Source organism: Sminthopsis crassicaudata, chromosome 1, assembly GCF_048593235.1.
Source record: "Sminthopsis crassicaudata isolate SCR6 chromosome 1, ASM4859323v1, whole genome shotgun sequence".
In the NCBI taxonomy this organism is placed as follows: domain Eukaryota; kingdom Metazoa; phylum Chordata; class Mammalia; order Dasyuromorphia; family Dasyuridae; genus Sminthopsis; species Sminthopsis crassicaudata.
In genome coordinates, this window is record NC_133617.1 from 19,080,885 (window position 1) to 19,106,379 (window position 25,495).

Here is a 25,495-nt window from a genome sequence, read left to right on the forward strand (position 1 = left end):
ATAGCTCCGGGGGTAAATCACCAGAACATCCCTCTGTGGCACCCACCATGCCCCAGAGCTCCCTCTTCTCCAAACTTGCAGATAGAAAGTGAGCTCATGAGTCTCTTCCAATCCTGCTGTGGTGGCTGGTGGTGGTGGTGGGTTCCCTAGTGCTGCTTCTAACGTTCCTTGTTATCAGAAGACTGGCTCAGGGGATTCTGGGCAAGAAGCAGGAGTAACCAGTTTTATCCTTCCCAAATTAACAGGCCATGGGACTCATCTCTGTTTTCATCCCTGGCTAGTCCGGAGGGGAGAGGTCAGTTTGAGGGTTTCCACCCGGGGCCTCAATGGCTCAAAAACAAAAAAAGGACTTCCTATCACCAGACCCTTCTGAAGTCCTTTCGCTCTCCTTTCCCTCACACCCAGACTCCTTTCATTCATTTCCTCCCATTCTTCTCCAGGATCAGGGAATTCAAAGCAAAGTTCCTCTTAGATGAATCAAATTAGGAGTCAGTATGGATTCCCCAAGAAAAAACTTTGAAAATGCCCCCCCTCAGTCTGTAACCCTTCTCCCTGTGCCAAACGCCCTTCCTGAGCATGGGGACCCCTTTCCTAAGCTCTCCGCAGTGATGGACACTGGGAGATTCCTGAATGATCCAACTTTTGGTGAGAAAGTCAAGGGAACTCTAAGTATCTACCAGCCCATAATAATAATGGCGACTCCGTTTAAGTTTTACCACCTTTCCACCCTAAGAGGTAGCTTCCTTTTCTCCCTTTCTTTTTGAGCCTTTGTGATAAAGGGAAAACTTGGGGAAACCCAACTGGGAAATTAAGGTGACGTAAATCCGAGAGATTCAGAGTGCTAGATTCACACCCTCACTAAACCGTCAACAAACTTTGACTGTCGCTATTCTAAATGTAGGAGGGCAGGGAAATGAATGTAGTGAGTGGAGAGCCGGACTTGAAACCAGAAAACTTGGGTTCCAGTGCCATCTCGGATACACAGGCTGGCTGTATGGACTTCTCCGTGTTTTAGGAAACTAAGGGATGTGGGGGGGCATGATGTGGGGCAAGATCTGCGCTGGAGAGGGGGCTTCTTCACCTGGAAGGTTCCACCAGTAAAATCATCCTTTCCTCTCAAAATGAGACCTCTATCCAATGACCAGCAAGTGGACATGTTATACAGGGAGATGAATCCTCTCAATCTTAATGGTTTGGCTAAAAAGAAAATGGAAGAAAGAAGGACATTCTAATTCAATGGGAAGTGGGCCCCGAGCTCCACCGAGGAAAAGTGGAGAAAAGGATTGGCCCAAAGGCTTTTCTCCTCCTCCCCCAAGCTGCGTGAAACCTTTTGTCCATCTGTGAACCCAATTTTGAAAAATATTTGCACAAAGATCACCATGGAAAATACAAGATGGCCAAAAAGTTTTCAACGAGACTAATATTTTGTGCCCGTTATTAATATAATATTTATTAACGTTAACATTATAATTAGGAGAAGGCAGTCTGGGAGAATTGCATCGTACAGAGATGAAGAGAATGGACTGGATGTTAGGAGCCCGAGTTCTAGGCCCCCATCTGTCATATGAGGGTGTTAGACTCTGATCTCTTTGGGGAGAGGGGGATTCTTTGGGCCCTGACTATTCCCCAAAGTTCCCTCTCTGATTCGGTGGTATGTGGGTGGTTTTCTCTCTTGGAGGCTGACCTCCCTGTTCTCTGCCTTGCTTCTGCCTCCTCCCGCTGCAGGGGCTGAAGATCAGTGTCCTGTGGACTCTCTACTATGGCGTCCTCAGCGCTTTTGCCCCCGTGTACAGCTGGATCCTGGTCCTCAGGGGCCTCGTGGGCTTTGGGATCGGAGGAGTTCCTCAGTCGTAAGTAAATATTCATTCATTCATTCATTCATTCACTAAGGACTCCAATCCCTCTTCTCAGTGTGGAGGTGACCCAGGGCTCCCACAGGGCAGGTCAGTGGAGTGAAAACTGTGTGACTCTATGCGTATCATTGAACTTCTCTGCCTCAATCTTCTCATCCATAACCAAACAATCAAAAAGCATTTATTAAGCACCTGCTATGGACCAGGCACTGTGCTAAGTGCTGGGGAGAGAAAGATGAGAAGTGGTGTAGACTCACCCGCAAGGACCTTCCAGGCTCCTGGGGAACACTGCACGTCCATGTAAAAGCACATTCGGCAAATGTATAGAAACACACAGAGTACACATGTGCACATATATAAATGCCAGGTAGTTTGGAGCAGCGGGGGAATGAGGGAATGCACTGTATAGGCTTGTACTGAGTCTCAAAGGAAGCTCCAAGAGCCAGAGGCAAGGAGTGAGCACAGCCTGGGGCTAGGGATCTTCTGTGACTCACTACCATTGCTACTATTATTTTTACTATTGTTACTACTGTTGCTACTACTATTTGTACTACCATTACTATTGTTAGTCTTCTATTGTTACTACTATTAGTCTAACTATTGTTACTACTGTTGCTACTACTATTTGTACTACCATTACTACTTAGTCTTCTATTGTTACTACTATTAGTCTAACTATTGTTACTACTGTTGCTACTACTATTTGTACTACCATTACTACTGTTAGTCTTCTTACTATTAGTACCACTATTCTTACTAATAGTAATGTACTACTAATACTGGTATTAGTCCTAGTACTAGTACTGGTACTACTATGAACTGGTAGTAATACTACCAGTATTACTATTACTATTATACTGCTTACTGCCATTATTACTACTGCTAATCTTACTACCACAACTACTATTTTTTAACTGTTATTACTCCCACTGCTACTACTGCTTTAATGCCTCTTACTACCACTCTTACTACCATTATTACTTTTGCTGTTATACCTCTTACTACCATTATCATAATTACTGCTCCTGTTTATTACCATTGTTACTACTGTGACTAAACTTTTACTGCCATTACTGTTGCTGCTTTTACTCCTCTTACTACCATTATTATCACTATTACTTTTATCACCATTATTACTACTGCTACTAAACCTCTTACTACCATTACTACTTCTTACTACTATTTCTTCTACTGCTATGAAACCTCTTGCTACCATTACTATTACTGCTTTTAGACCTCTCACTACCATTATTACTACTACTACTATTCTTAATACCATTACTACTACTGCTTTTACATCTATTACTACTATTAGGAGCATTACTACTTTTATTACCACTGATACTACAATTCTTACTCCCATCATTATTTACTGCTATCAAATTTCTTACCTTTACTACTACTGCTATTACACCTCTTACAACCTTTATTACTATTACTACTCTCATTACTTTTAATTACTATCTTTGTTACTATTTCTACTACTACTCTTACTATCATTATACTACTCTTACCACTATTAGTACGCCTAGTATTCTTAACTATCATCACTACTGTTATTCTTACTGCCATTAATTACTACAGCTTCTTAGTACCATTATTACTGCTACTTCTTTTATGATTATTAATTTATTCTTCTGTTCTTATGATGACCATTATTACTACTTCTATTATTACTGTTACATTACACTACTTGTTGTTAGTGATATTCAATCCAGTCCGATTCTTTGTGACCCCATTTAAAGTTTTCTTGACAAAGGTATTGGAGTGGTTTGTCATTCCTTTCTCCAGCTCATTTGACAAATGAGGAAACTGAGTCAAACAGGGTTAAGTGACTTGCCCAGGGTCACTGAGGCCATATTTGAACTCAGGTCTTCTTGCTTTACTCAGTTGAGTCACCTAGCTGTCCCAATAACTATTATTATTACTACAACCATCACTATAATTATTCCCATTATAACTATAACTATTACTGCTTCTGCTATTACTACTACTATCACTTTTACTACTATTGCTACAACTACTATTATCACTACTACTACTACTACTACTACTACTACTACTACTACCACCACCACCATAAAGTCCTACCAAACTGAAAAAGCTTTTCTTATGGACCCAGTGAAGCTTGTCTAGCTGTTGTTGAAGACCACGTCTAGCTTCTAGTTAAGGGAAATTCTAGGTTCAATTGGCTGTAGAGGAATGAATAGAGGTGGGTCAGGGAAATAGCAGCTCTCAAAGAGAATTTGAATCAGTTATCAAAGAGTGGCTATCTGCATTGGTGGAGAGAGTGCTCAAACCAACAAAATCACAGAGGTTTAAGTTGTACAGTGGAATACTGGCCAATTCATTCATTGAACAAGTGCATATTGAGGAGGAGCAAGATCCTGGGGGACTCTGAGAGGTGGAGGTCTTATATTCTCTAAAATGAGGGGCTTAATAGAGGTCATCTCTAGTCTCTAAATCCTATGATCTCATGATCCCCTAGAACAGGGCTGGGGAACTTTTTTTTTCTTTCTGCCAAGGGCCACTTGGGTATTTAGAACATCATTCGTGGACCATACAAAATTATCAACTCAAAAACTCAGTGGGAGCTCGTGATCACCTGTGGTTGCCTTAGCAAATGATTCTGAACCTTTTGCGGCCTGTGGGCTGGACATTGCCTCCCCTGGGTTACAATAAAAGCTTCATGGAGGCCTTGGGCATGGAGGGGATGAGCAAGGGCAGCCACACTCCCATCTCCATCATTCTGGGGTTCTACGCTCTCTGGGAAATGAAGGCGCTGGCAATTTTACTCCCAGAGCAAGTGGCAGCCCATGTTTCTTCCCCTCCTCCATCCCCATTCATTATTGATCCTTCTCCCAAGGCTCTGGCTGATGGAGCACCGGCAGCAGGCCGTGCCAGGAGTTAGACTTGCCTTTAAAGCCTCCACACCTGTGAGCCGGGACCGTGTCTAGAGCTCCGGTCACAAATCTTGGGACTGATTCAGTCTGCTGCCATCTCTTTCTTCACTGCCTGGCTCGCTTCCCAGAGCTGGGCCATCACCCTGACAGGATGGCAAACATTCCGGCCCCGGGCCTTTGTTCATTGACTACGGTGCAGCCATCCGCTGAAAGATGGTCGGATCGTGAAGGATGCTCCAGCTTTCCCCTTGTCGTCAAGTGAGAAAGAAGTGGCGGGGCAAAGCAGGTCATGATCAGTGGCTTTGGAGCCGGCAAAACCTGGATTCTCATCCCACTCCTGAGCCTGCTGGCTGCGTGACGCTGGGCACAGCTTCTCGTGGGCCTGAGCAGGCAGATCCCCGAGGGCTTTGGCAACTTGTTAAAATTATAGATGAAAAGGAAAAAGAAGGAGCTAACCTATCCCGGGAGGGGTTTGCTCACCCTGGAGCTCATTCTACTGTACACTAGTCCTCAGGTGAAATTACAGAATTTACAGAGATCACCCAGTCTCAACTCTTGATTTTCCAACTGAGGAAACTAAATTCCTCCACGGGAAGTCACACAGCAGAAGGAACAAAACCAGGCTGGGCGGCCACTTATCTAACAAGAAATTGTGCAGGAAGGGGACCCTCGAGGCTGGTTTTTCCTCCGAGGCTCAATGTCTCCCTATTGCTTCTAGGATAAGATAAAAAATGGTGGTGGTGATGGTTGTTTCTAATTCTTCACGACCCATTTGGGGTTTTCTTGGCAGAGGTACTGGAGAGCTTCATCATTTCCTTCTCCAGGTTATTTTACAGCTGAGGAAACTGAGGCACTGAATGATTTGCCCAGGATCACACAGCTAGGAAGTATCTGAGGCTGGATTTGAATTCAGGTCTTCCTGACTCTATCCACTGAGCTACCTAGCTCCTATTACCTCTAGGACATGATTAAAAAAAACTCTTTAGTCTGGTATTTAAAAGCCTTTCACAATAGGGCTTCTATTTACCCTTCCAGGCTTCCTAAACGTTCTATCCCCGCCACATGAGTCTGCTAGTTCCCCCCCCCCCCATGGCTCCATAGCCCCAGTGGTTAGCACGGTTGCTGGCACATAGTAGGCGCTTAATCTAGGCTCACCCACTGGGCCTCCTCTTCCAGGCAGAGCGGCCCCCATAACGTCCCCGGTAAGAGCTCGCTGTGGTCTCAACAGCGAACATCAGGAAATTATGTCAGAATTAGTCAGAGACGGCTGCTCGGTGCCTGCTAATTTCATTGCTCACTCATCTGCCTCTCAGCACGATCCTAATCATGACAGAACTCATCGCCAAGTGAACTCGAGCATCTTCCTCCAGCCTCAAACAGGCCCGCCCCTGAAAACAGACCCAAACCTTGATTTCCTCACCTGAAGCCCTGGATGACAGCTGGTCTGAGCCGTTTCCTCCCCTCTAAGAGAATTACTTATACTTGATCTCTGAGATAGCGGGGAGTCCCTAGTGGGTACTGAAAGGCGGCGAGGAGAATGACGGGGTCAGAGTGGACTTCAGAAAAACCTTGCTGGCAGCTGAGTGGAGGAAGGGAGAGAGGCGGGGAAACGACCACAGTGACAGGAGAAGATCCAGAAGCTGGGACTCAGGGGTTCAAATCTAAGCTCGGATGCTGGCTCCCCCTGGCCATTTGGGGTACCTTTCTGGGTCTCATTTTGCCCACATGTGAAATGGGGGTAATGATAAAGCCATTTCTCTCTCTCCTAAGGATGCTGGGCTGTAACCCAGAATGCCAAGCTGAAAACACATCAAAAAACCTTTTATACACACACACACACACACACACACACACATACATATTTGTATGCATATACATTCATGAGTATATTTGCATATAAGTATATATTATACACGTATATGGAAATGTGCAGATGTACAAATGTATGTAGGTATGTAAGTATATTTATGTCATTTTCTTTGGCTCATGACCCAGGGATTTATTTGCTTGGAATTTTTTTTTTCTCTGAGCCTGGGATAAGTGACTTGCCCAGGGTCACACAGCTAGGAAATGTTAAGTGTCTGAGACCAGATTTGAACTCGGGTCCACCTGAATTCAAGGCTGGTGCTCTATCCACTGCGCCCCCCTAGCTGCTCCTCAGAATTTCATAACTGGACAATATTATACTATATCTTCATGTATTCACTCCACAAGAAGTAGGAAGCACCTATTCTGTGCCAGGCAAAGTACTAGGCAATGAGCATACCAAAAGAGCGCCTGCCCTCAGGAGGCTTCCATTCTGTCCTATCAGGAGAGACCACATATGCACAAGGAAGTGTACCGGCTTCTCCGAGCTCCTGAACTCCACTCCTGCTGTCCCTGAGGAGGGCTGAGGGCCCAGGGCGGGCCCGCCACGCCCCTCAAGGCCCCAGGACGTTGGGGCAACTATTCTTTCCTGTGCTGTCGGCCCAAGTCTCCGTTCTGCCAGGTTCTCCCTGATAGCGGTGCTGGCGATGGGAACCAGCATCATTTCACCCGTTAACTCCCAGCAGCTTTTACCAAAAGATATTTATTGAGATTATTATTAAGATTACTCAATTACCCAGGAATCCAAGTGTGGACATTTCCTCCCAGAGCCTCAGACCCCTTTTTCCCTGTACCATTCAGTGCCCGGGGAGCGTGAGCTTCCATTAGAAGCACCGGCTCCACCGCATTCATTCAGAACACAATTTGCCTCCTTGTTTCCAAGGCCGAGCATCTTGGCTCCCAGGCACTGCTGAGCCAGCTCGTTAGTCCCGGCTCAGCCGTGGGTTCTGGCTCCCAGGCCTCTGAGAGGTCGCCGTGCTGACCCTGAAAGGGTCGTGGCTGTCTCCCCTAGTCCTTCTCTTCCAAGAGGCAAAAGGCAGTAAGAGCAGGGGCCGGCACCCCAAGGTCTCCCCTCACTCAGAGGCGGACAGCATGTCTCTAACTCCAGTGCGGCTTGGTTTGGGGTCTGCAGGTAATCAAAAGGCCAATAATGTCTATTCCTGTCAAGTCTGCGTGGGGGCTTCAGGAAGGGGGGGCTCTACCCCCTCAGAAGGATGAGCCTGTCTGCAGAAGGGGAGAGATGGAGCTGTGATTTCACTGGTATAGGGAAGTCTCAAGTGAGAAAACTCCCTTCCCCAGGCAGATTGGCACCTCCTCTGCAATTCAGAGTTGTCTAGAATACTAACTCACCATTCAGGGGACGTCAGAGGCACAATTTGAAAACAGGTTTCCCTGATTCCAAGTTCACATCCTGGCTATAGGAGCACAGATTTTAGAGCTGGAAGAGATTCTTGTTCAAATCCCCTCATTTTACAGGAAGAGAAACTGAGATCCAGAGTGGTTAGGGAATTTAACCAACAATCCTGGCTGTAGGAGCGCAAATTTTAGAGCTGGAAGGAATTGTCTTGTTCAAATCCCCTCATTTTACAGGAAGGGAAACTGAGACCTAGGTTAGTTAGGGAATTTGACCAACAATCCTGGCTTTAGGAGCGCAAATTTTAGAGCTGGAAGAGATTCTTGATCAAATCCCCTCATTTTACAGGAAGAGAAACTGAGACCCAGAGAGACTGGGGAATATGTGTAACGTAACACAGGAAGGAAATCCCAGAAACAGGATTTGAACTCTTCTCATACAAGGCAAGGACGACTTGTCTTTTCTGCCTTTGTACCCCCATATGGCCAGCATCTAAGGCAGTCTGTTGCTCCTTGCAGGCACTTATTAAAGCTTATTGAGTGAATGTTCCTTTCTGCTTAGAAATTTTTATCGATTCCTAGATACCTCCAGAATAACGCTCAGCCTTTTATCCCAGCATTCAAGGTCCCTGGGCAAAATGGTCCTCCCTCCCTTTTCAGATTGATCCTACAAGATTCCCCCCACTTGCTCTGGCCATCAAATGTTTACCATGTTTTCCGACGTACGTGCCTTTATCTACTCTGTCCCCTCTGCCTGGAACTTGGTTCCTTCTACTTTTCACCAGTTGAATTCCTATCCTCCCTTTAAAGAGCAATGCGAATGTTTCCATCTCTGTGTTCTGTTGTTCAATTGTTTGAATTATGTCCAACTTTCCATGGTCCCATTTAGGATTTTCTTAGCAAAAGGTACTGGAGTGGTTCATCATTTCCTTCTCCAGCTCATTTTACAGATGAGAAACTGAGGCAAATAGGGCTAAGTGACTTGCCCAAGATCACACAGCTTGGAAGTGTCTAAGGCTGGACTTCATGAAGATGAGCCTTCCCGACTCCAGGCGGGTGCTCTGTGCACTGTGGTTCCCCCCCCCAATCTCTGTGACAATTTAGTGCCTGTTATGTGCCAGGTGGCCCTTTGTGATACAAAGACCAGAACTGGAAAGTCCATTTCCTAAAGGCACTTGGTGGGGAGGCTGATGCCCTCACAAGCACATAAATGACACCTCATACAAATAAAGACAGTAATTTTAGGAGGAGAGAGTGCTGATAACTGGAGAAGGGGGGAAGGTGGCAGTTAGGAAGGCTTCCTGTAGGAGGTAGCACTGGATTTTCCCATTGGTCAGGAGGACAGGGGTCCGAATATGGCTTGTACAAAGGCTTCCAGGCCAGAGAATAGCTAGCAGGCCAAGGGGCCACCCCCCCATTTTGTTTGTAATGATATTCCTCCTTTAACCCAACCAAGCACATCATAGGCTCCCCGGCCCTGTGGGATCCACTCTGTCTAATCCCCTCACTGAGACTCAGCGACTTGTCTGAAGTCTATGATTGTCTGTCCTTCATTCTCAGAGGACCAAGACATCAGAGAGGGGATGTCATGACATGCAGCGAATGGGATTTAAAGGAGGGAGGGCTGGGCAAAGCCACCTGCCTCACTTTCCCCTCCAGAGCCATCTAGGTCCAGTGGCAAGAGAGAGACCAGGATGACTAGAGATAACTCGGATGCAACGGGAGCCCAAAGTAAATGTCGGAGACAGAACTGGACCCCGGTGTCCAAGTTTCCAAGGGCACCCTCAAAATAATCTATATCTCTGAATTTTATCGTCCCTTTGGACTATGCGTCCTCCCATGACACGAACCCTCACTTGAACGAAGGCAGGAAAACAACATTTATTAAGAGCTTTCTATGTTCCAGGCACTATGTTTCGTCATGGGTACCAGTATAAACAAGGCTTTCCCTGGCCCCAGGGACTTTTTTACATTCTTTTTTATTTTTTGGGGGGGGCACTTTGGATTTTAACAGAAGCAAACAGCACAGAGAAGAGAAAGGTGGCCCCGGAAGGAGTCACAGGGATGCTGAGTCAATTTATTTGATTGACACTTCCTCCTGTCAATCAATAATCCATCTTTTTCTGAATTTCTCTTCCGCAGGGTAACCTTGTATGCTGAGTTCCTCCCGATGAAGGCCAGAGCCAAGTGCATCTTACTGATAGAGGTATGGAGCTGCCGCTCAGAACCCCAGCAAAGGAAATGACTGTACGTTTAGTCTTCATCCTCAGGCCCCCGAAGCTTCTTCCCCATCACTCCATTCCTCCAGCCCCAGGAGCAGCATCCTCCCTGGGCCTGGTGACACCCTATCAAGGAAGGGATGGAGAGTGGCCTGGGGATCAATGTGCTTTAAGGAAACTCACGTAATCTATCTCAAATTTACAAACCACCAATTATCTGAAATAGAAAAGGATTCTTATTACCAGAGTGAGTGCGTCAAATCACTTCAGCCCTTGGGCCTCAGTTTCCTCCTCTGTAAAATCTTAGGAGTGACTTAGATGGCCTCTGAGATCTCTTCCAGTTCTGCATTCATTGATCTTATGGAGAAGTAGCAGGTCAGAGAGGGACAGTGCTGAGTGGTCCTAGAAAAAATTGTGTCTGGAGCTCTGTTAGCATGGGATCTGAGTTCAAATGCTGACTCTGCCCCTCTAAATGATGTGACCTTGATTAAGTTAATTCCTTTCTCTGTCCTTAGTTTACTCATGTCTAACAGGAGGAGTTAGTTGGTTGAGAAGCTTTCTCGGATCCCATCCAACTCAAAGGCTTTGCCTTTGATTTCTCTGGGCCTGAATTTACTCATCTGTAAGATGAGGGTGTGAGATTGGATGAGTTCCAAGGCCTATACTCCTTTACACTTCTTTTATCCTTCCAGTTTTATATTCGGAGCCGTCCTTCATACTGGGTCATCTCTGCTGCAGGCTCCCTGTTAACAGGAGACAGACAGCTAGCTACTATCTTAGAATACTCCCTGGGGTCATCGCAGGCTCAATGGGGCTGAGGAATGGAGGGAGGGGCTTCTTATGTTCAGTTATTTTTCAGTTGTGTCTGACTCTGCGAACCCATGTGGGGTTGTTTGGGGGGAAATGCTGGAATCATTTGCTATTTCCTTTTCTAGCTCTTTTTAAAAAAATAGTTCAGGAGCTGAAGGAATCAAAGTTGCCCACAGTCATACAGCTAGGAAGTGCTTGAGGCTGAACCTGAACTCAGATCTTCCTGACACTGACCTCTTTTTCCCCTTCTGAATACCCCCATAGCAGTTTAATTGTCTAATTAACTATCCCACCCTCCTGACCCAGGCTTAGATCCTGACCACAATGGCCGACCTCTTCATCTTGGCCATCCTTACTAGCTGACTTTCCCAGCTACGCCGTCCACCTTCCCCGCCCTGACCAGTGGGCACACTGACCACCCCGTCCCACACCTAGAGTCAGCCTGTTCTCACTGACCATCCTCCCACACTGGTGACCATGGCCGTGTTTTCCACACCAGGCAGGCTGACCATTCATTCACCCTGTCCACACTCACCCCATTATGTAGAGTCCTAGATTGGGGTTCAACTAAGTCCTTCAACATTTACTAGCCTTGTGATTGTGAGCAAGTCTCCTTATTGTGGAGCAAAGAAAAGGGGCTGAAATGGTAAGCGCAGGACTTGGATTCAAATCCAGCTGAGTTAGCTGTCACTTATGTGAACTTATGGAAATCTTGTAACTTCAGTGGGCTTATAAAGAAGGGAATTGAACTTCAGGACCTCTCAAGGCCCTTCGAGCTCTGGCTTGATGATCCTGCTACCTCTCTGGGCCTCAGTAATCCCATCTGTAAATTGGGGCCAATTGGGGCAATTGGCATAAAGTCTCTGGAAAAGGGAGGTTGAGGAGATAAAGGAGGCAGCTGTTGTTACCTGGACCATTCAGCCCCTCTTTCCTGCTCATTCGGACGTCTGATTTTCACTCTCCGGTGACAGGTGTTCTGGGCCATTGGAACAGTGTTCGAGGTCGTCCTGGCGGTGTTCGTTATGCCCAGCCTGGGATGGCGTTGGCTGCTCATACTCTCTGCGGTGCCGTTGCTCTTGTTTGCCATCTTGTGCTTTGTAAGTATCTTTTTAAAAAAACACAATTTTCCCTCAATCAACTGAAACCTGCCTTTGGTGCCTCCATTTCCTCCTCCCAGATTGAGAAAGAAAGAAAAATAAAACCCGTCACAAACACATGGAATCCAGCAAAACCAATTCCCAATTGGTCACATCCCCCCCCCCCCAAAAAAAAAAAAAAAAGTCCTTCCCTTGTGACTCAGGAAGTGGGCAGGAAGTTTCCCTAGGAGTCCTCTGGAATCACAGTCGGTCCTTATGAAGGTCAGAGTGGCCTTATTGTTGTCACTGTAGAAATTGTTCCCCTGGTTTTGCTCTTTTTACTGTTTCCATCGTTTCCATTCATGCAAATCTACCTCTATACAGCTCTGTAGTCCGCCCAACTTTTCTCGATATTCCCTGTGCAGATAGAAAGGGGTCTGCGCACGTGAGCACCAACTGAGCCTCCATCATGAAGGAATGTTGTACCATAAAGAGTCCTAGGGTGGGGATGTTGAGGGTGGGCATGGGGGTCCGGCAGGACCTAAATTAAGTCACCTCCCCTCTCTGGGCCTCTGTAAACTAGGGATATCAATCTATTCAACTCTAATAGTTGGTGTTATGTTTTCTAAAGTCCCATCAGCTCTGAGTCAAGTCCATGACCATTTATTAAACACCTATTGTATTTTAGACATTGCAATGGCTTCTGGGAAGGCCCCTCTCACTCTGATATTCCCTGTTCTAATGCCCCTCCTACCCTGACGCTCCTTGTCCTGAGTCCTGAGTAATGGACGCTGGGGGTCCAGGTTAAGCTAACTATTCCTTCTCCTTCCTTCTCCTTCCTCTGCACCCTCCCAGTTCTCTGGCTGAAGACCAGGCCACCATCTTGCCCCTCGATTTCTAAATTGCTCTGGAGTTTGGCTGGGAGGCTGCAGGAGTTTCTCTTGAAAAGCCCAAAGTCCTTCTGCAAACGTTCCCATTGGTCTGCCAGACCTTTTACAAATGAAACATTCCTGCATAGCTATTCATCTCTGGACAGAGTTAGAAAGAAAACTCCACAGAAACAAATCCCCATTGGCTACCCACCTTCCCCATAGCAGAGTATCTGTTCTGCAAGTGGGCAGGCAGGCAGCCAGCATTTATTAAGCGCCTACTGCATGCTAAACCCTATGCTAAGGGCTGGGGACACCAAGAAGGGCAAAAACATGGTCCCCTGGGTCCTTCATTCAGATTCTAAGCCCGATTCTCAGGTTACATATCGATTCTACAAGGCCTTTGGAATTGTGGTCAGAAAACACCCCCCCCTCTCCCCCAGTGAGACACCGGAGACATAAATGGGAATTTTTGCACCTGAGACAATTACCACAAACCAAAGGGCTGAGCTCACCCTCTGGGGAGGAGGAGGGGAGAGGGTGGGGAAAGGGAAGAGCTCTCTCCAGGCTGCCATCTGGCTGCTTCCTATTTTAAGGAATTGGTCTTGCTGAGCTAAATTCTATTGTTTCCAGGCTACAGGCCGCCAGTTCTGGTAGAGCCCTTTAAATTCAGAGCTGTGTCCCTCCCCCACCCCTCCAGCCCAAGTTGGTCACCCCAGGGGGAGGGCAATGGTCTGTGCTCTTCCTCTTAGTTACAGCTCCCACCGAACATCCTTAGCAGTCCCAGGGGAGGCCTCTCTGAGCTTTTAGAAGCATCTGGGGCCAGGGCTAGGACTGATGAAGAGCCGGGTTGTGCTAGGCCTAGGGCAGGCCCGAGACTGGACCTCTGAGAACAAGCCAGGCCTGCACCTGGCCCGAGGTGGAGCTTCTGTGACAATCCCCTTGGTGTGTGGCTTAGAGACTCCCAAAGCCGTATTGTTGGAGATCCCCACACCTTCCTCCTGCCCTGGATGTGACAGTAACCGTTATCTGGATGCTATATTTACTCTCATGTTCAGCTGCTTCTAGCTAGCAGTGTTGTTAGTTTTCAGGAATTGTCTGCACTAAAAATTAGCAGCCCTCCCTTCCCCCCCTCCCCTCCCCGTGTGTATGTGTGTATGTGTGTGTGTGTGTGTGTGTGTGTGTGTGTCTATCTCTATCTCTCCCCTTTCTGTCTCTTTCTGCCTCTCTCTCTGTTTCTCTGAACTTCTCTGTCTCTTTCTCTCTGTCTCTGTCTCTGTCTCTGTCTCTCTGTCTCTTTCTCTCTGTCTCTGTCTCTCTCTCTTTGTTTCTCTCTCTGTCTCTTTCTCTCTCTCCTCCCTCTCTCTTTCTGCCTCTCTGTTTCTGTCTCTCTCTGCTGAGGTCAGTGATGAGGAAGTTAGTGGCAGTCAGGGAGTTGTTAAAATACCCTTTTGGTCAGCTTAGGTTCTTCATGAAGGAATTCACGAACCTGAAATTCTAATTGGCAAAAATGAAAGTTTATTGTTGGATAGGAAGCCAGTTTTGCTAAGAGCCGTTAGTGGCAAAGTCCTATTAGGGAAATGGAGGCTGGCACTGAGAAGAGAAAGCCTTCTCAGCAGGCAGAGTCCTAGAAGCAGAACAAGCTGCTTTGGACTTTCTGCAGAGTGAGTTCAGAAATTGCCCTTTAAAAAAGAATCTTGAGGCTTCCGATTTCAAAAAGCCAAAGTTCCCCAGCCTAGATGCTTATTAGTAGCCAGCCCAGATCTCCAATTGGAATTCAAGAGTCTGACATCCTCAAAAGATCAAAAGGGTGCTTTTTGACCAAGATTTCTAATTTAATAACAACACTTAACTTATCCGGGAGATATGCTTTCCTGAGATCAAAAGGGAACACAGTTTCAGAGAGGTAATTTTAAAAGGAACACAGTATCAGAGTGATAATTTTAAAGAGAATATAGTTTCATTCCCCCTTCATCTCTGTCTCTTTCTGTGTGTCTCTGTCTCTGTCTCTCTGTCTCTGTATCTCTCTGACTCTCTCTGTCTTGGTCTCTGTCTCTGTCTTTCACACACACACACACACACACACACACACACACACACACACACACACACACAGCATACCTGAAGAGAGTCCTATACAGCCAGAACTAGAAAGAATTATTAGCAAATCAATGAAACTGTTTTTGTATTATTGTGAAGAATAATAAAAAATCAGCTTAAGAAAGACCTAATGCCTTGATTTTGTAAAATTAGAATGATGACATCTGTAAAGATCTACCTCCTGGGATTGTAATGAGGCTCAAATGAGATAATATGCATAAACCCCTTTGTATAACTTAAAAGGCTATGCAAATAGCAATTTTTAAATAATAATTAATCCATTGGTTAGTCCTTGGTCTTTATCCAGACATTGCTCCAGTGGAATGTCAGGGGATTTGAAATCAACAGACCTAATTTTGTATCTTGGTTCTGTGACATCCTACTTGTAGAACCTTGAGCAAATTACCCAGCCACTTGGGAACTTTGTCTATAGAATGAAGAAGTCTGTGTGCTAAAAAGATATCCTAGAAGATCCAAGATGTAAAGGACATTCAAACTTTGGAGAAATCCATTAAACTGTGAACTCCTTAAGGGCTGGGACTGTCAAATTTTGTAGAAATCCATTAGATTGTAAATTCTGTGAAGGCAGAAACAGTCAAATTTTGTAGAAATCCATTAGACTGTAAACTCTGTGAGGGCAGAAACTGTCAAATTTTGTAGAAATCCATTAGACTGTAAACTCTGTGAAGGCAGAAACTGTCAAATTTTGGAAGAAATCCATTAGGCTGTAAACTCTGTGAGGACAGAAACTGTCAAATTTTGGAGGAAATGCATTAGGCTGTAAACTCTGTGAGGGCAGAAACTGTCAAATTTTGTAGAAATCCATTAGACTGTAAACTCTGTGAGGGCAGAAACTGTCAAATTTTGGAGGAAATCCATTAGATTGTAAACTCTATGAGGGCAGAAACTGTCAAATTTTGGAGGAAATCCATTAGATTGTAAACTCTGTGAGGGCAGAAACTGTCAAATTTTGTAGAAATCCATTAGATTGTAAACTCTGTGAGGGCAGAAACTGTCAAATTTTGGGGAATATCCATTAGATCGTAAATTCCTTGAGGACCTGTCCTTGAGGAAACTGTCTTTTGACTCTTTTTGCATCCCCTGTACATAGTACAGCATGTTAGGAACAATATTCGTAACTCCCAAAAAGGGCTTAGTGAATAAATAGACTCAGGATAAGTGAAACAATTTAAACTTTTAATATCTTCCTGCAGGAAGCAGATACAGAAACTCCATATTAAGTTCCCACTTCATAGATACTAGAACTAGCAATTATACCCTGTAATCCCTCCTAAATCCTTTTTCTCAAAGTTTCCATTGGAGGAGACCCTTCAGAGATCTAACATATCACTACACTCCCATTACATACACTTCTGATCCCCTCCCTGATCATGTGTTGCATGTTATGTTAATGAAATCTAAGCTCCTCCTGGGGAGATGAAGTTTACATTAATAAAAGGCTAATTAAGCATGCTCAGTAGCAAGAGCATTGTGATCAAAATTTGACCCCAGGGGGTTTGAATGTCTGCCATATCTTTATGGCATTTGAATTACTGATGGGTCACAGCCCAGGATCCACTCCAGATTGCATCCTGTGGATGAATGTGGAACAATAAAAACCTCTTATTTGTTACTCCTTATTTATCTCCTGTAGAACCCCTATTCTGACTTTTTATTTGTCTTTTTGTAAAAGCTCTTGTCTCCTTCCCCAAATCATGATCTTTTTTAGCTCTTTTCTTTTTCAATTGACAACCTTGTAGGCTATGAATTTACTAGTCAAGCCCCAAACTTTCAGTATATAAAGCCCTCTTAAACTTTCTCTAATTTTTTTTTTTTTTTTTTTTTGACAAAGAAAACCTTTTGTGAGCATTACTGCTGGCCAAGATAGTGTAGACCACTGATTTGGCTCTCTCCAATTCCTCCTTGCCCTCCCACAAGGATTCTTGTTGATTTAAAACATTTGTTTTCTGGGACAGTTGGTGGTGCAGTGGATAGATCATCAACCCTGAAGTCAGGAGGACCTGAGTTCAAATGTGGCTTCAAACATTTAATACTTCCTGGCTGTGTAACTATGGGCAAGTCACTTGACCCCAATGCCTCAGCAAAAAAAATAAATAAATGACCCAACATTTTTTTCTTACTTACCATGGCGTCTAATAAAATTTGGCTCAATATTATAATTGGTCCAAGATCTATTTGGAGTTTTTCAACTGTGGAAACAAAACTTTACAAATATCCCAAGTGTCCGGCACATTGTCGGTGCTTAATACAAGTTTATTGATTGACAATCCAATTTTTTTTACAATTATTTAGTGATAGCATTAATAAACAGAGCATTGTTGGCAAAAACAAATGATTTACCTTGATGACAAATGTAAAAATGAGTGTATTAACTTAGCTTCAAATCTTATCAATGTATCCCACTCCCCAAACCATCACAAGTTTCCTGACTCATATAATCCTACTTTATTTAGTGTAGCCAAAGTTTTAACTCAGGATGTATTCTGCTTCCATTTTCCCTTGATAATCAAGTATCCAGAACCAAGCAAATTGAATGCTTGCTAGGTGCCGGGTACCATCCAGTGCTTTGGAAATGCAAAGATAAAAAGGAATCAGTCTCTGCCTTAAGCAGCTTCCATGTCAGAGGAGTATCTGGAATGACTTTCTACATATGGCGGTGATTGGCTGGGATTGACCTGGATCTCAGACAATCATTCCCACATATTGGGGTTCAGTCGTTGTCCAATCTTACGCTGACTCTGCTTTGGTTCTGATCTTCTCTGCCTTCCCAGTGGCTTCCTGAGAGTGCGAGGTATGACGTGCTATCTGGGAACCAGGAAAAGGCCATTGCCACCTTGAAGAGGATTGCCACAGAGAATGGCGCACCAATGCCCCTGGGAAAATTGATCATTTCCAGACAGGTCAGTGCTCTGAGTGTGCTGGTCCAGATTGCTGCAGCTGACAAGGACTGGGCAAGTGGGAGTGGAAAGAGAGCTGGATTGGGAGTCTGAGGACCTGGATTCAAATCCTCACTCTGCGATTTATTTTCTGGGTACTCGGGAAAAGTTATAGAACATCCCCAGGCCTCTGTTCCTCATCAGAACTTAGCAAAGTTCTAAATTTATTATTTAAATTTTATGGTTTAATTTTCTAGGCTCTCTGGGGGGGAAAATTTATTCTGTTTCGTGTATCCCAAGAATACAGGATAAGTGTGAATCAGTCCTTGCTACCTCTGCTGTCCAGGGTAGAATCTGAACTTTTTGTAAGACAAAGGGGACCGAGGGGACTAAAGATTTATTTACCACATAGGTGCTGTAGTGGATAGAGTACCAGGTCTGGAATCAGGGAGACTCATCTTCCTGAATTTAAATCTGGCCTTACTTCCTAGATATGTGATCCTGGGCAAGTCACTTTACCTTTTCTGCCTCAGTTTACTCATCTGTAAAAGGAGCTGGAGAAGAAAATGGCCAACCATTCTAATTATATCAAGAAAACCCCAAATGGGGAAGACAGGACTGAAAAGCAATTGAAAGTGATAGCAATAATAAACAGCATCTTTGACAAAAACAAATGATTCACTGTAATGTTCTGATCGTCTCTCAGTTGTGATCCTTCTCTGGAAGGAGGTTTCTTTTCTGTATAATCTTTTCCTCTATGAGCAGGTTTCTTGGGAGGCTTCTGGAGCCTCCAGCCAGCCTCTTCTTCTTCCTGAATCCTGGCTCTGAATCTCCTCCAGCTCTTGTCTTTCCCCAATCCAGACTGCTTTCCAGGCTCAATGTTGTCTCTTTTTATCCTCCCAGAGAATGGACTTGTGGGTACTCCCAGGGGCTTGTGGGAATTACTTACAATCAATGAGCTTGCTCCTCTTAGAATTCCTAAGGTGTAAACTCCCTTTAAAGGCCTGAACCAAAGGTCTGAGCCAGAGAACTGTCAAGTCAACCTGAGTTCTCACCTTGTAATTGTCCAGACAACCTGAGTTCTCACCTTGTCACTCTCCAGACAACCTGAGTTCTCACCTGGTAATCCTAACAATTCACCTTGACAATTAAAATATAAATGGCCTTTTCTCCATGAGCTTACTCCCATTGATTTTAAATAATAAGCCTATTCCTTGTTCAGATAGCAAACTTATTTTGAGTTGAGAATCGTAAACAGACTTTGTCTTTGTTTTGAAACAGGAAGACCGAGGCAAAATTAGGGACCTTTTCACACCCCAATTTAGATGGACAACCTTATTGCTATGGTTTATATGGTAAGAAGTTTTCTTGTTTTGATGTTTTTTGCAAATGTATCCCATTGATTACGTGGCCCAAAGGACTTCCATGTTTCTTGAAGACAGACTTATTAGCAATTCCCAGGCCATTGTGATATTCCCATTTCCTTAGATGGCAGTTTATAGCCTGAACACTGGGGAGCTAGGTTGATATAGGGAAAAGAGCAATGGATTTCTCTAAGGGAGCCACAGCATGGAAGGAGAGTTGGAAGGAGGTCAGCCCACTCTTCCATCTGATATCTTATTTTAACCAGCTCTCATGAATTAGGCTGTGTCCTATCTATGTGACGAGGGAGTTGATGGAAAAGACACTCAATCCTCACCACTAATGCAGGCCCTTTACCCTCATGGGCCTTGGTTACCTCATCTGTAAAATGAGACTGTTGGACTATATGATTCTAGCTCTAGATTTAAGATTCAAAAAATCAGATTCACAGTTTCAAGGGCCTCAGGGCCCAGACAACCTGACTCTTATATTATTGTCATATCCTATTTAAGAGTCAGCCAGCCTGGAAGGGAAGCCTGTTCCTTCTTTCCAAAGCCCATCCTGGGAGCAGCTAGGTGGTACAGTGCATGGAGCACAGGCCCTAGAGTCAGCAGGCCCTGAATTAAAATCCAGCCTCAGACACTTATGGGCTATGTGATTCTGGGCAAGTCACTTAACCCTGTTTGCCTAAAAAAAAAAAAAAAAAAAAAAAAAAAAAAAAAAAAAAAAAAAAAAAAGGCCATTCTGCTTTTATATAGTTTTAATTGTTAACATTGAGAAAAAAATCGACTGTTGGCAATCTCCACATGTTATTCAGAATAATTCTCCATGCTTGACTACATCTATAGATGCTGGGAACCCCCTCTAAATTCAGCACCCTAGGGGAAAGATTCATTTGCCCTGCCCTAGTTTTACTCTGGTAGTAGGGAGCACCATGGATGTGAGTCAGAGTGACAAATAAAAAGCAGAAAGTATAGCTCTGCCCTGGAGAGGCTTACAGTCTATTTTGACAGATAAACTGTAAAAATGGGGATGGAGTGGAGACAAAGTTCAGTGCATGAAAATGTAGTCTTAAATGGGTACCAGGCAGAATTTGTCATTGTCAGTGGGGAAAGGGTCATTGTGGATGATTTTGTAGAGATGGGAATATTTAAAGGGGACATACAATGCGTGACCCTGGGTAAGTCCTTCTCTCCAAGTCTCGGTTTCCTCACTTCTAAAAAGAGAAGATTGGGCTCAATGATGTCTCAGGTTCTTTCTAGTTATGTCTCCATCCGTTTAGTAATCAGCGAGCACATATTGTTATATAATATTGTTGCATAATGTTTATGTTATGTTCCTGCTCTGTACCTATAGCAGAAGAGTGTATGTGCTAGGAAAAGTAGGAAAGTAGCAACAAAAATCAAACAGGGTCTGCCCACAGGGAATTTGGAGACAGATGATCACATTAGAATGGTTCTCGTGGTTCTGTGTGCATCCACCCAGTAATGTTTTCTGAAATTGAGAGCAGCCGCCGCTCTGATGTCCCTGGATCAGCACGGTCACCACGTTCATACAATCGGCCCCTTTTTGGTGCCCTGAGAAGTCATTGGCCCCTGGGATGGCTTGTGCACCCCTGTTTTTTGTGAAGAAATAGGGATAATATGCGGGTGAAGGGAGGGGCGAGTAGCTTCATAGCCATTCCTCCTCACTGGAGTCTCCTTACTTCCTCCCTGACAGGTTTTCCAACGCGTTTTCATACTACGGGTTAGTTTTGCTAACTACAGAGTTCTTTCAGGAAGGAGATGTCTGCAATAGTGAGTATCTACACTTTCTGCTTTTTGTTTTCTAATGAAATATTTTAGACCCGGAGATTTGTTGAATCTGAAGCTGGGAGGGACCTTAGAACAGGGAATGTCAGGGCTGGGAGGGGTCTTAGGTCATAGAGCTAGTAAAGACCATTTTACAGATGGAAAAACTGACTCCGAGAGAAGGGAGTGATCTCTTGTATCTATCCCCTTTTCTTCACTTCTACAAACCCACCTTAGTTCAGGTCTCAGTTTACCTTGGTGAGTAATGGGGATTGGGCTAAGGATAGAGGGCAGATTGGGACTGGGCCTGGGATTTCACTGGTGTAGGGGATTCCCAGATGAAATATCTCCACCAAGGCAGGTCAACGTCCCATTCATAACTGGGGTTTTTAGAAAATTGCCTAGGAAATGACTTGTTTGAGGTCACACAGTCAAATCAGAGGGGATACTTTGGCTCAAGGACAGATCTCTGTCCACCACACCAGGCTGGAAGGGGCAGGACAGACACCTGAACAAATATGATTAAATACATATAAGTGAATAGAAGATATATATGTATAAAGGGTATAGGATAATACCTACAAAGGTAAGGATATAAGGGACATGGTGAATGGCAGTGTCCCTGAAGGGAACACTGAAGGCCGGGGATGTCCAGGCACCAGCTGCTCATTTTATAAAGAAAGAGGTTCCGGAAGGCTCAATGACAGGCCCGGGGTCACACAGCTATTATATGGCCAAGTTAGAATTTGAACCCAGGCTCTCTAAGTGGAGGCCAGTGTCCTGCTCTCTTTGCTAGTGGCTAGCTGCCTGGAGGACACTGGCCCGGCCTTGACCATCACAAGAAGGGAGACTGCTGCTGAGCTGTGTGGTACAGACCCCTACCTGGTGGAGACGGAAAATCCTATTCCTGAAGTCATACTTGGTCGGCACTCAAAGATCTAAGGGGAAAGTGGAGTTCCCCATTGCTGAGGCATCAGGTTAAGCCCTTGTCTCTGAGTCCTACATCAGGGCCACCTGCTCCTCGGGATATTAGGCCTAGTCTCAGGCTTGGTCAGTAATTTATGGATCGAACACAATGAGAGAAGCTTTCTCGTTAAGCCTCAAGGTCCCCATGCCTAGCTTTTGTCCTTGTGTCTTCATCGTGGGATGGCCACCTGGCCATTGTTTGGAACAATGATTTGGGAGCTGGGGGAGGAGGTCCAGGAGTGTCCACCATCGGAACTTAGGATTCAACAGCCAAGCTCTTGCACTCTCCAGGAAGGAGGGCGGGTCAGAGCACGTCTGCTCACCCTCTGTCCATGGGGGTGTGGGACTGAAGGCACTTATTTAGTCCTAGCTGTGCCCATTGGCTCCGGGATGAATAGAAGGTACCCATGGTCCTTCCTGACCTGTGGCCTATCCACATGATCTGTCTGGATTCTGCAAAAAGAGACGATTCCGAGAGATCCTGCAGGAGGCTGCCCGTTTTAGAGAGGCAGAAACTGAGACTGAGAGATTCTTACTATATACAATGTATACGTGTATGTATATACACATATAGCATTAAATACAAAGTGATTGGGAGAAAATCACACAGAAACTAAGTGTCAGAGTCAGAAATTAAGTTAGAATTTGAGTCTCAATGGTTAGTGTCTCCCAACCTACCTGTATATTAACAAAGTTACTGTGTATTATTAACATTACATGGATTTAATATTTACTTATATTTATATGTACTGTATTGTGGGAGCGAGGTGGTGCAGTAGATAAATGATGAGGTCTGCAGGCAGAAAGACCTGAATTCAAAACCATCGAAGATGCTTCTTAGCTGTGTGATCATATAACTTCTGTTTGCCTCAGTTTCCTCATCTGTTAAATGGGGATAATAATAATACCTACCTTTCAGGGTGGTTGTGAGGATCAAATGAGATAATAATTATAAAGCTCTTAGTACAGTATCTGGCATATAGTCGGTACTATATAACTTATCTATTGTTACTTTCATATATATATATATATATATATTTTTTTTTACTTTTATATATATATATATATATTATCTTCTTCTCTGGTAGAAAGCAACCTCCTTAGGGGTAAGGATTACCCTCTTATTTTTAGTCTTAGCATAAAGGCTTTGTTGTTGTTGTTGTTAAACCATTTCAGTCATGTCCAACATTCTATGACCCTTTGGGGGTTTTCTTAGCAAAGATATTAAAGCAGTTTGCTCTTTCTTTCTCCGGCATATTTTACAGATGAGGAAACTGAGTCAAACAGGGTTAAATCACTTGCCCCAGGTCACACAACTAGAAGTATCTGAGGCAAGCTTTGAACTCAGGAAGATGAGTCTTCCAGAGCTCTAACCACTGTGCCACTTAACTGACCTGCCATAAGGACTAGGAGCTTAATAATTGCTTCTTGGATCAACGAAATGATTGCATATATATCAAGTGCTTTTGCAGTCTCATAGCTCTATAAAAATTGAGCCCTTCTCAGCAACCTCAGTATTTCCGTCAGCTTACCGAGTTCAGATAGAAATGGTCATGGTACAGTTGGTTCTCCCTCTGTTGTTCTTTGATGTTTAACGTCCCAAGGACTTCTGTGCAGAAGGATAGAACGATTGCCCTTGTTGACATTTTTTATCATATATTTATTGTGGCCTTCACAATCACCCAATAAAGCGGGTAATTCTTTATTCACAGAGAATAAAGAGAGCTGTACACAAAAGCCCGGCTCTCTGCCGTGATCTGTAGTTCACCTTTTCTTCTGATGTAAATAATAAGTTAAAGCTGTTGTGCTCAGAACTGTCCTTCTCTCTGATTCTTTCTGGTTTTCTTTCTCATCCTTTCTCCATTTAAAAAACAACATAAAACAAAAAACACAATTTCTACCAAACCGTACTTGGAAAACAAGCAATTAACTCTGATAAACTCGATGATGTCAATGGACCAATAGTGAATAGTGAAGAGGCTGATCACCTCCTGACGTAGAGGTGAAGGACCATTATGCACAATGAGAAATATTTTTGGACATGATCAATGCAGCAATTTTTTGTTTGACTATGCTTCTAAGATGGGCAGCTAGGTGGCGCTATAGGGTGTAAAGAGCTAGACCAGAGTTCAAATTTGACCTCAAAAACTTTAATTCTGCCTCAATTTCCTCATCTGTAAAATGGGAACAATAATGGCCCCTACATCCCAGGATTGTTGTGAGAATCAAAATCTTTGTAGAGGTCTTTGCAAACCCTAAAATGTTATCTAAATGTTAGTTAAGCTACTTATTACTAATTATTAAAAATGTTATTGATTGTTATTAAATTTGGAACAAGACATTAAGTAATCCTGAAAGTCCTAGATGAAGCATTTAAAATTCTTTTCCTCCTTTCCCCTTTCTTCTTGTCCCAGTGTCGAGCAGAAGGAAAGCTGTGAAGGCCAAGTGTAGCCTGGCTTGTGAGTACCTAACTGAGGAAGACTACATGGACCTGCTTTTGACGACTTTATCTGAGTTTCCAGGTAAGTGGCCCACCCACTTCCAGAGAAGGGGCCTAACCACAGATCAGGGGCCACTAGCTGATTGACCTGGTCTACTCCCACATCTGGAGCAGTTGTGAGTTCATTTACCTCTCACTTATCTGTGATAATGCTAGGAGGTACAGTGGACAGAAAGCCAGGCTTGGCAGGCTTGAATCTGAAAGAACTGAGTTCAAATCTGGCTTTAAAAACTTATTAACTTGAGACTCTTTATTCATCTCAATACACTAGAGAAGGAAATAGCAAACCACTTCAGTGTTCTTGCCAAGAAAACTCCATGGAATCAGCCATTAATGAATAAATGAACAACAACAAAAGAAGCATGCAGAAGGAAGGAAGGAAGGAAGGAAGGAAGGAAGGAAGGAAGGAAGGAAGGAAAGAAGGAAGGAAGGAAGGAAGGAAGGAAGGAAGGAAGGAAGGAAGGAAGGAAGGAAGGAAGGAAGGAAGGAAGGAAGGAAGGAAGGAAGGAAGGAAGGAAAGAAGGAAGGAAGGAAGTGTGTGTAAGGGTCCTTTAAATGGGCGCCGTCACAGCACAACAGGAGATTGAGTGGCCCAGAAGTAATCTCTGTGGATATAGGACTGCCCTGTGGGTAGGATCCTGTCCATATTGAGATAGTTTAGTAATGGGTGACAGCTCTCTCGCTGGTTGTCTGTGCATGTGACCTCACAGGCCCTTTATAAGCCCACTGCAGACAGCAAGTCGCTCTCTTTAACCTGGCTCCATAGCCTAGGGTAGCTGAGCCAAGCTGATGGATAGCTGAGAGGTAAGGAGTTTGGTAGTAAACACATGGGTCTTCAGACTAGGTGTTCACTAAGGAGTTAACAAGTCAGGGCAGTAAGTCAGGGCATTATGTGAGTAGGTATAATAAAGGCTTTTAAGATTACACGTGG

The 25,495-nt window shown here is 44.3% G+C and overlaps 1 protein-coding gene across 2 annotated transcripts in view; it reads left to right on the top strand.

The window, feature by feature from the left end:
* SVOP (SV2 related protein) overlaps window positions 1-25,495 on the top strand; it is a 58,667-nt gene that overhangs the window by 25,438 nt on the left and 7,734 nt on the right. For both annotated transcript variants that reach the window (XM_074295643.1, XM_074295632.1), the window contains exons 6-12: window positions 1,726-1,850; window positions 10,118-10,181; window positions 11,976-12,101; window positions 17,842-17,970; window positions 19,228-19,301; window positions 21,028-21,104; window positions 24,479-24,586. In XM_074295643.1, coding sequence (XP_074151744.1) covers window positions 1,726-1,850; window positions 10,118-10,181; window positions 11,976-12,101; window positions 17,842-17,970; window positions 19,228-19,301; window positions 21,028-21,104; window positions 24,479-24,586 — 703 coding nt within the window. The remainder of the gene's footprint in view (window positions 1-1,725; window positions 1,851-10,117; window positions 10,182-11,975; window positions 12,102-17,841; window positions 17,971-19,227; window positions 19,302-21,027; window positions 21,105-24,478; window positions 24,587-25,495) is intronic.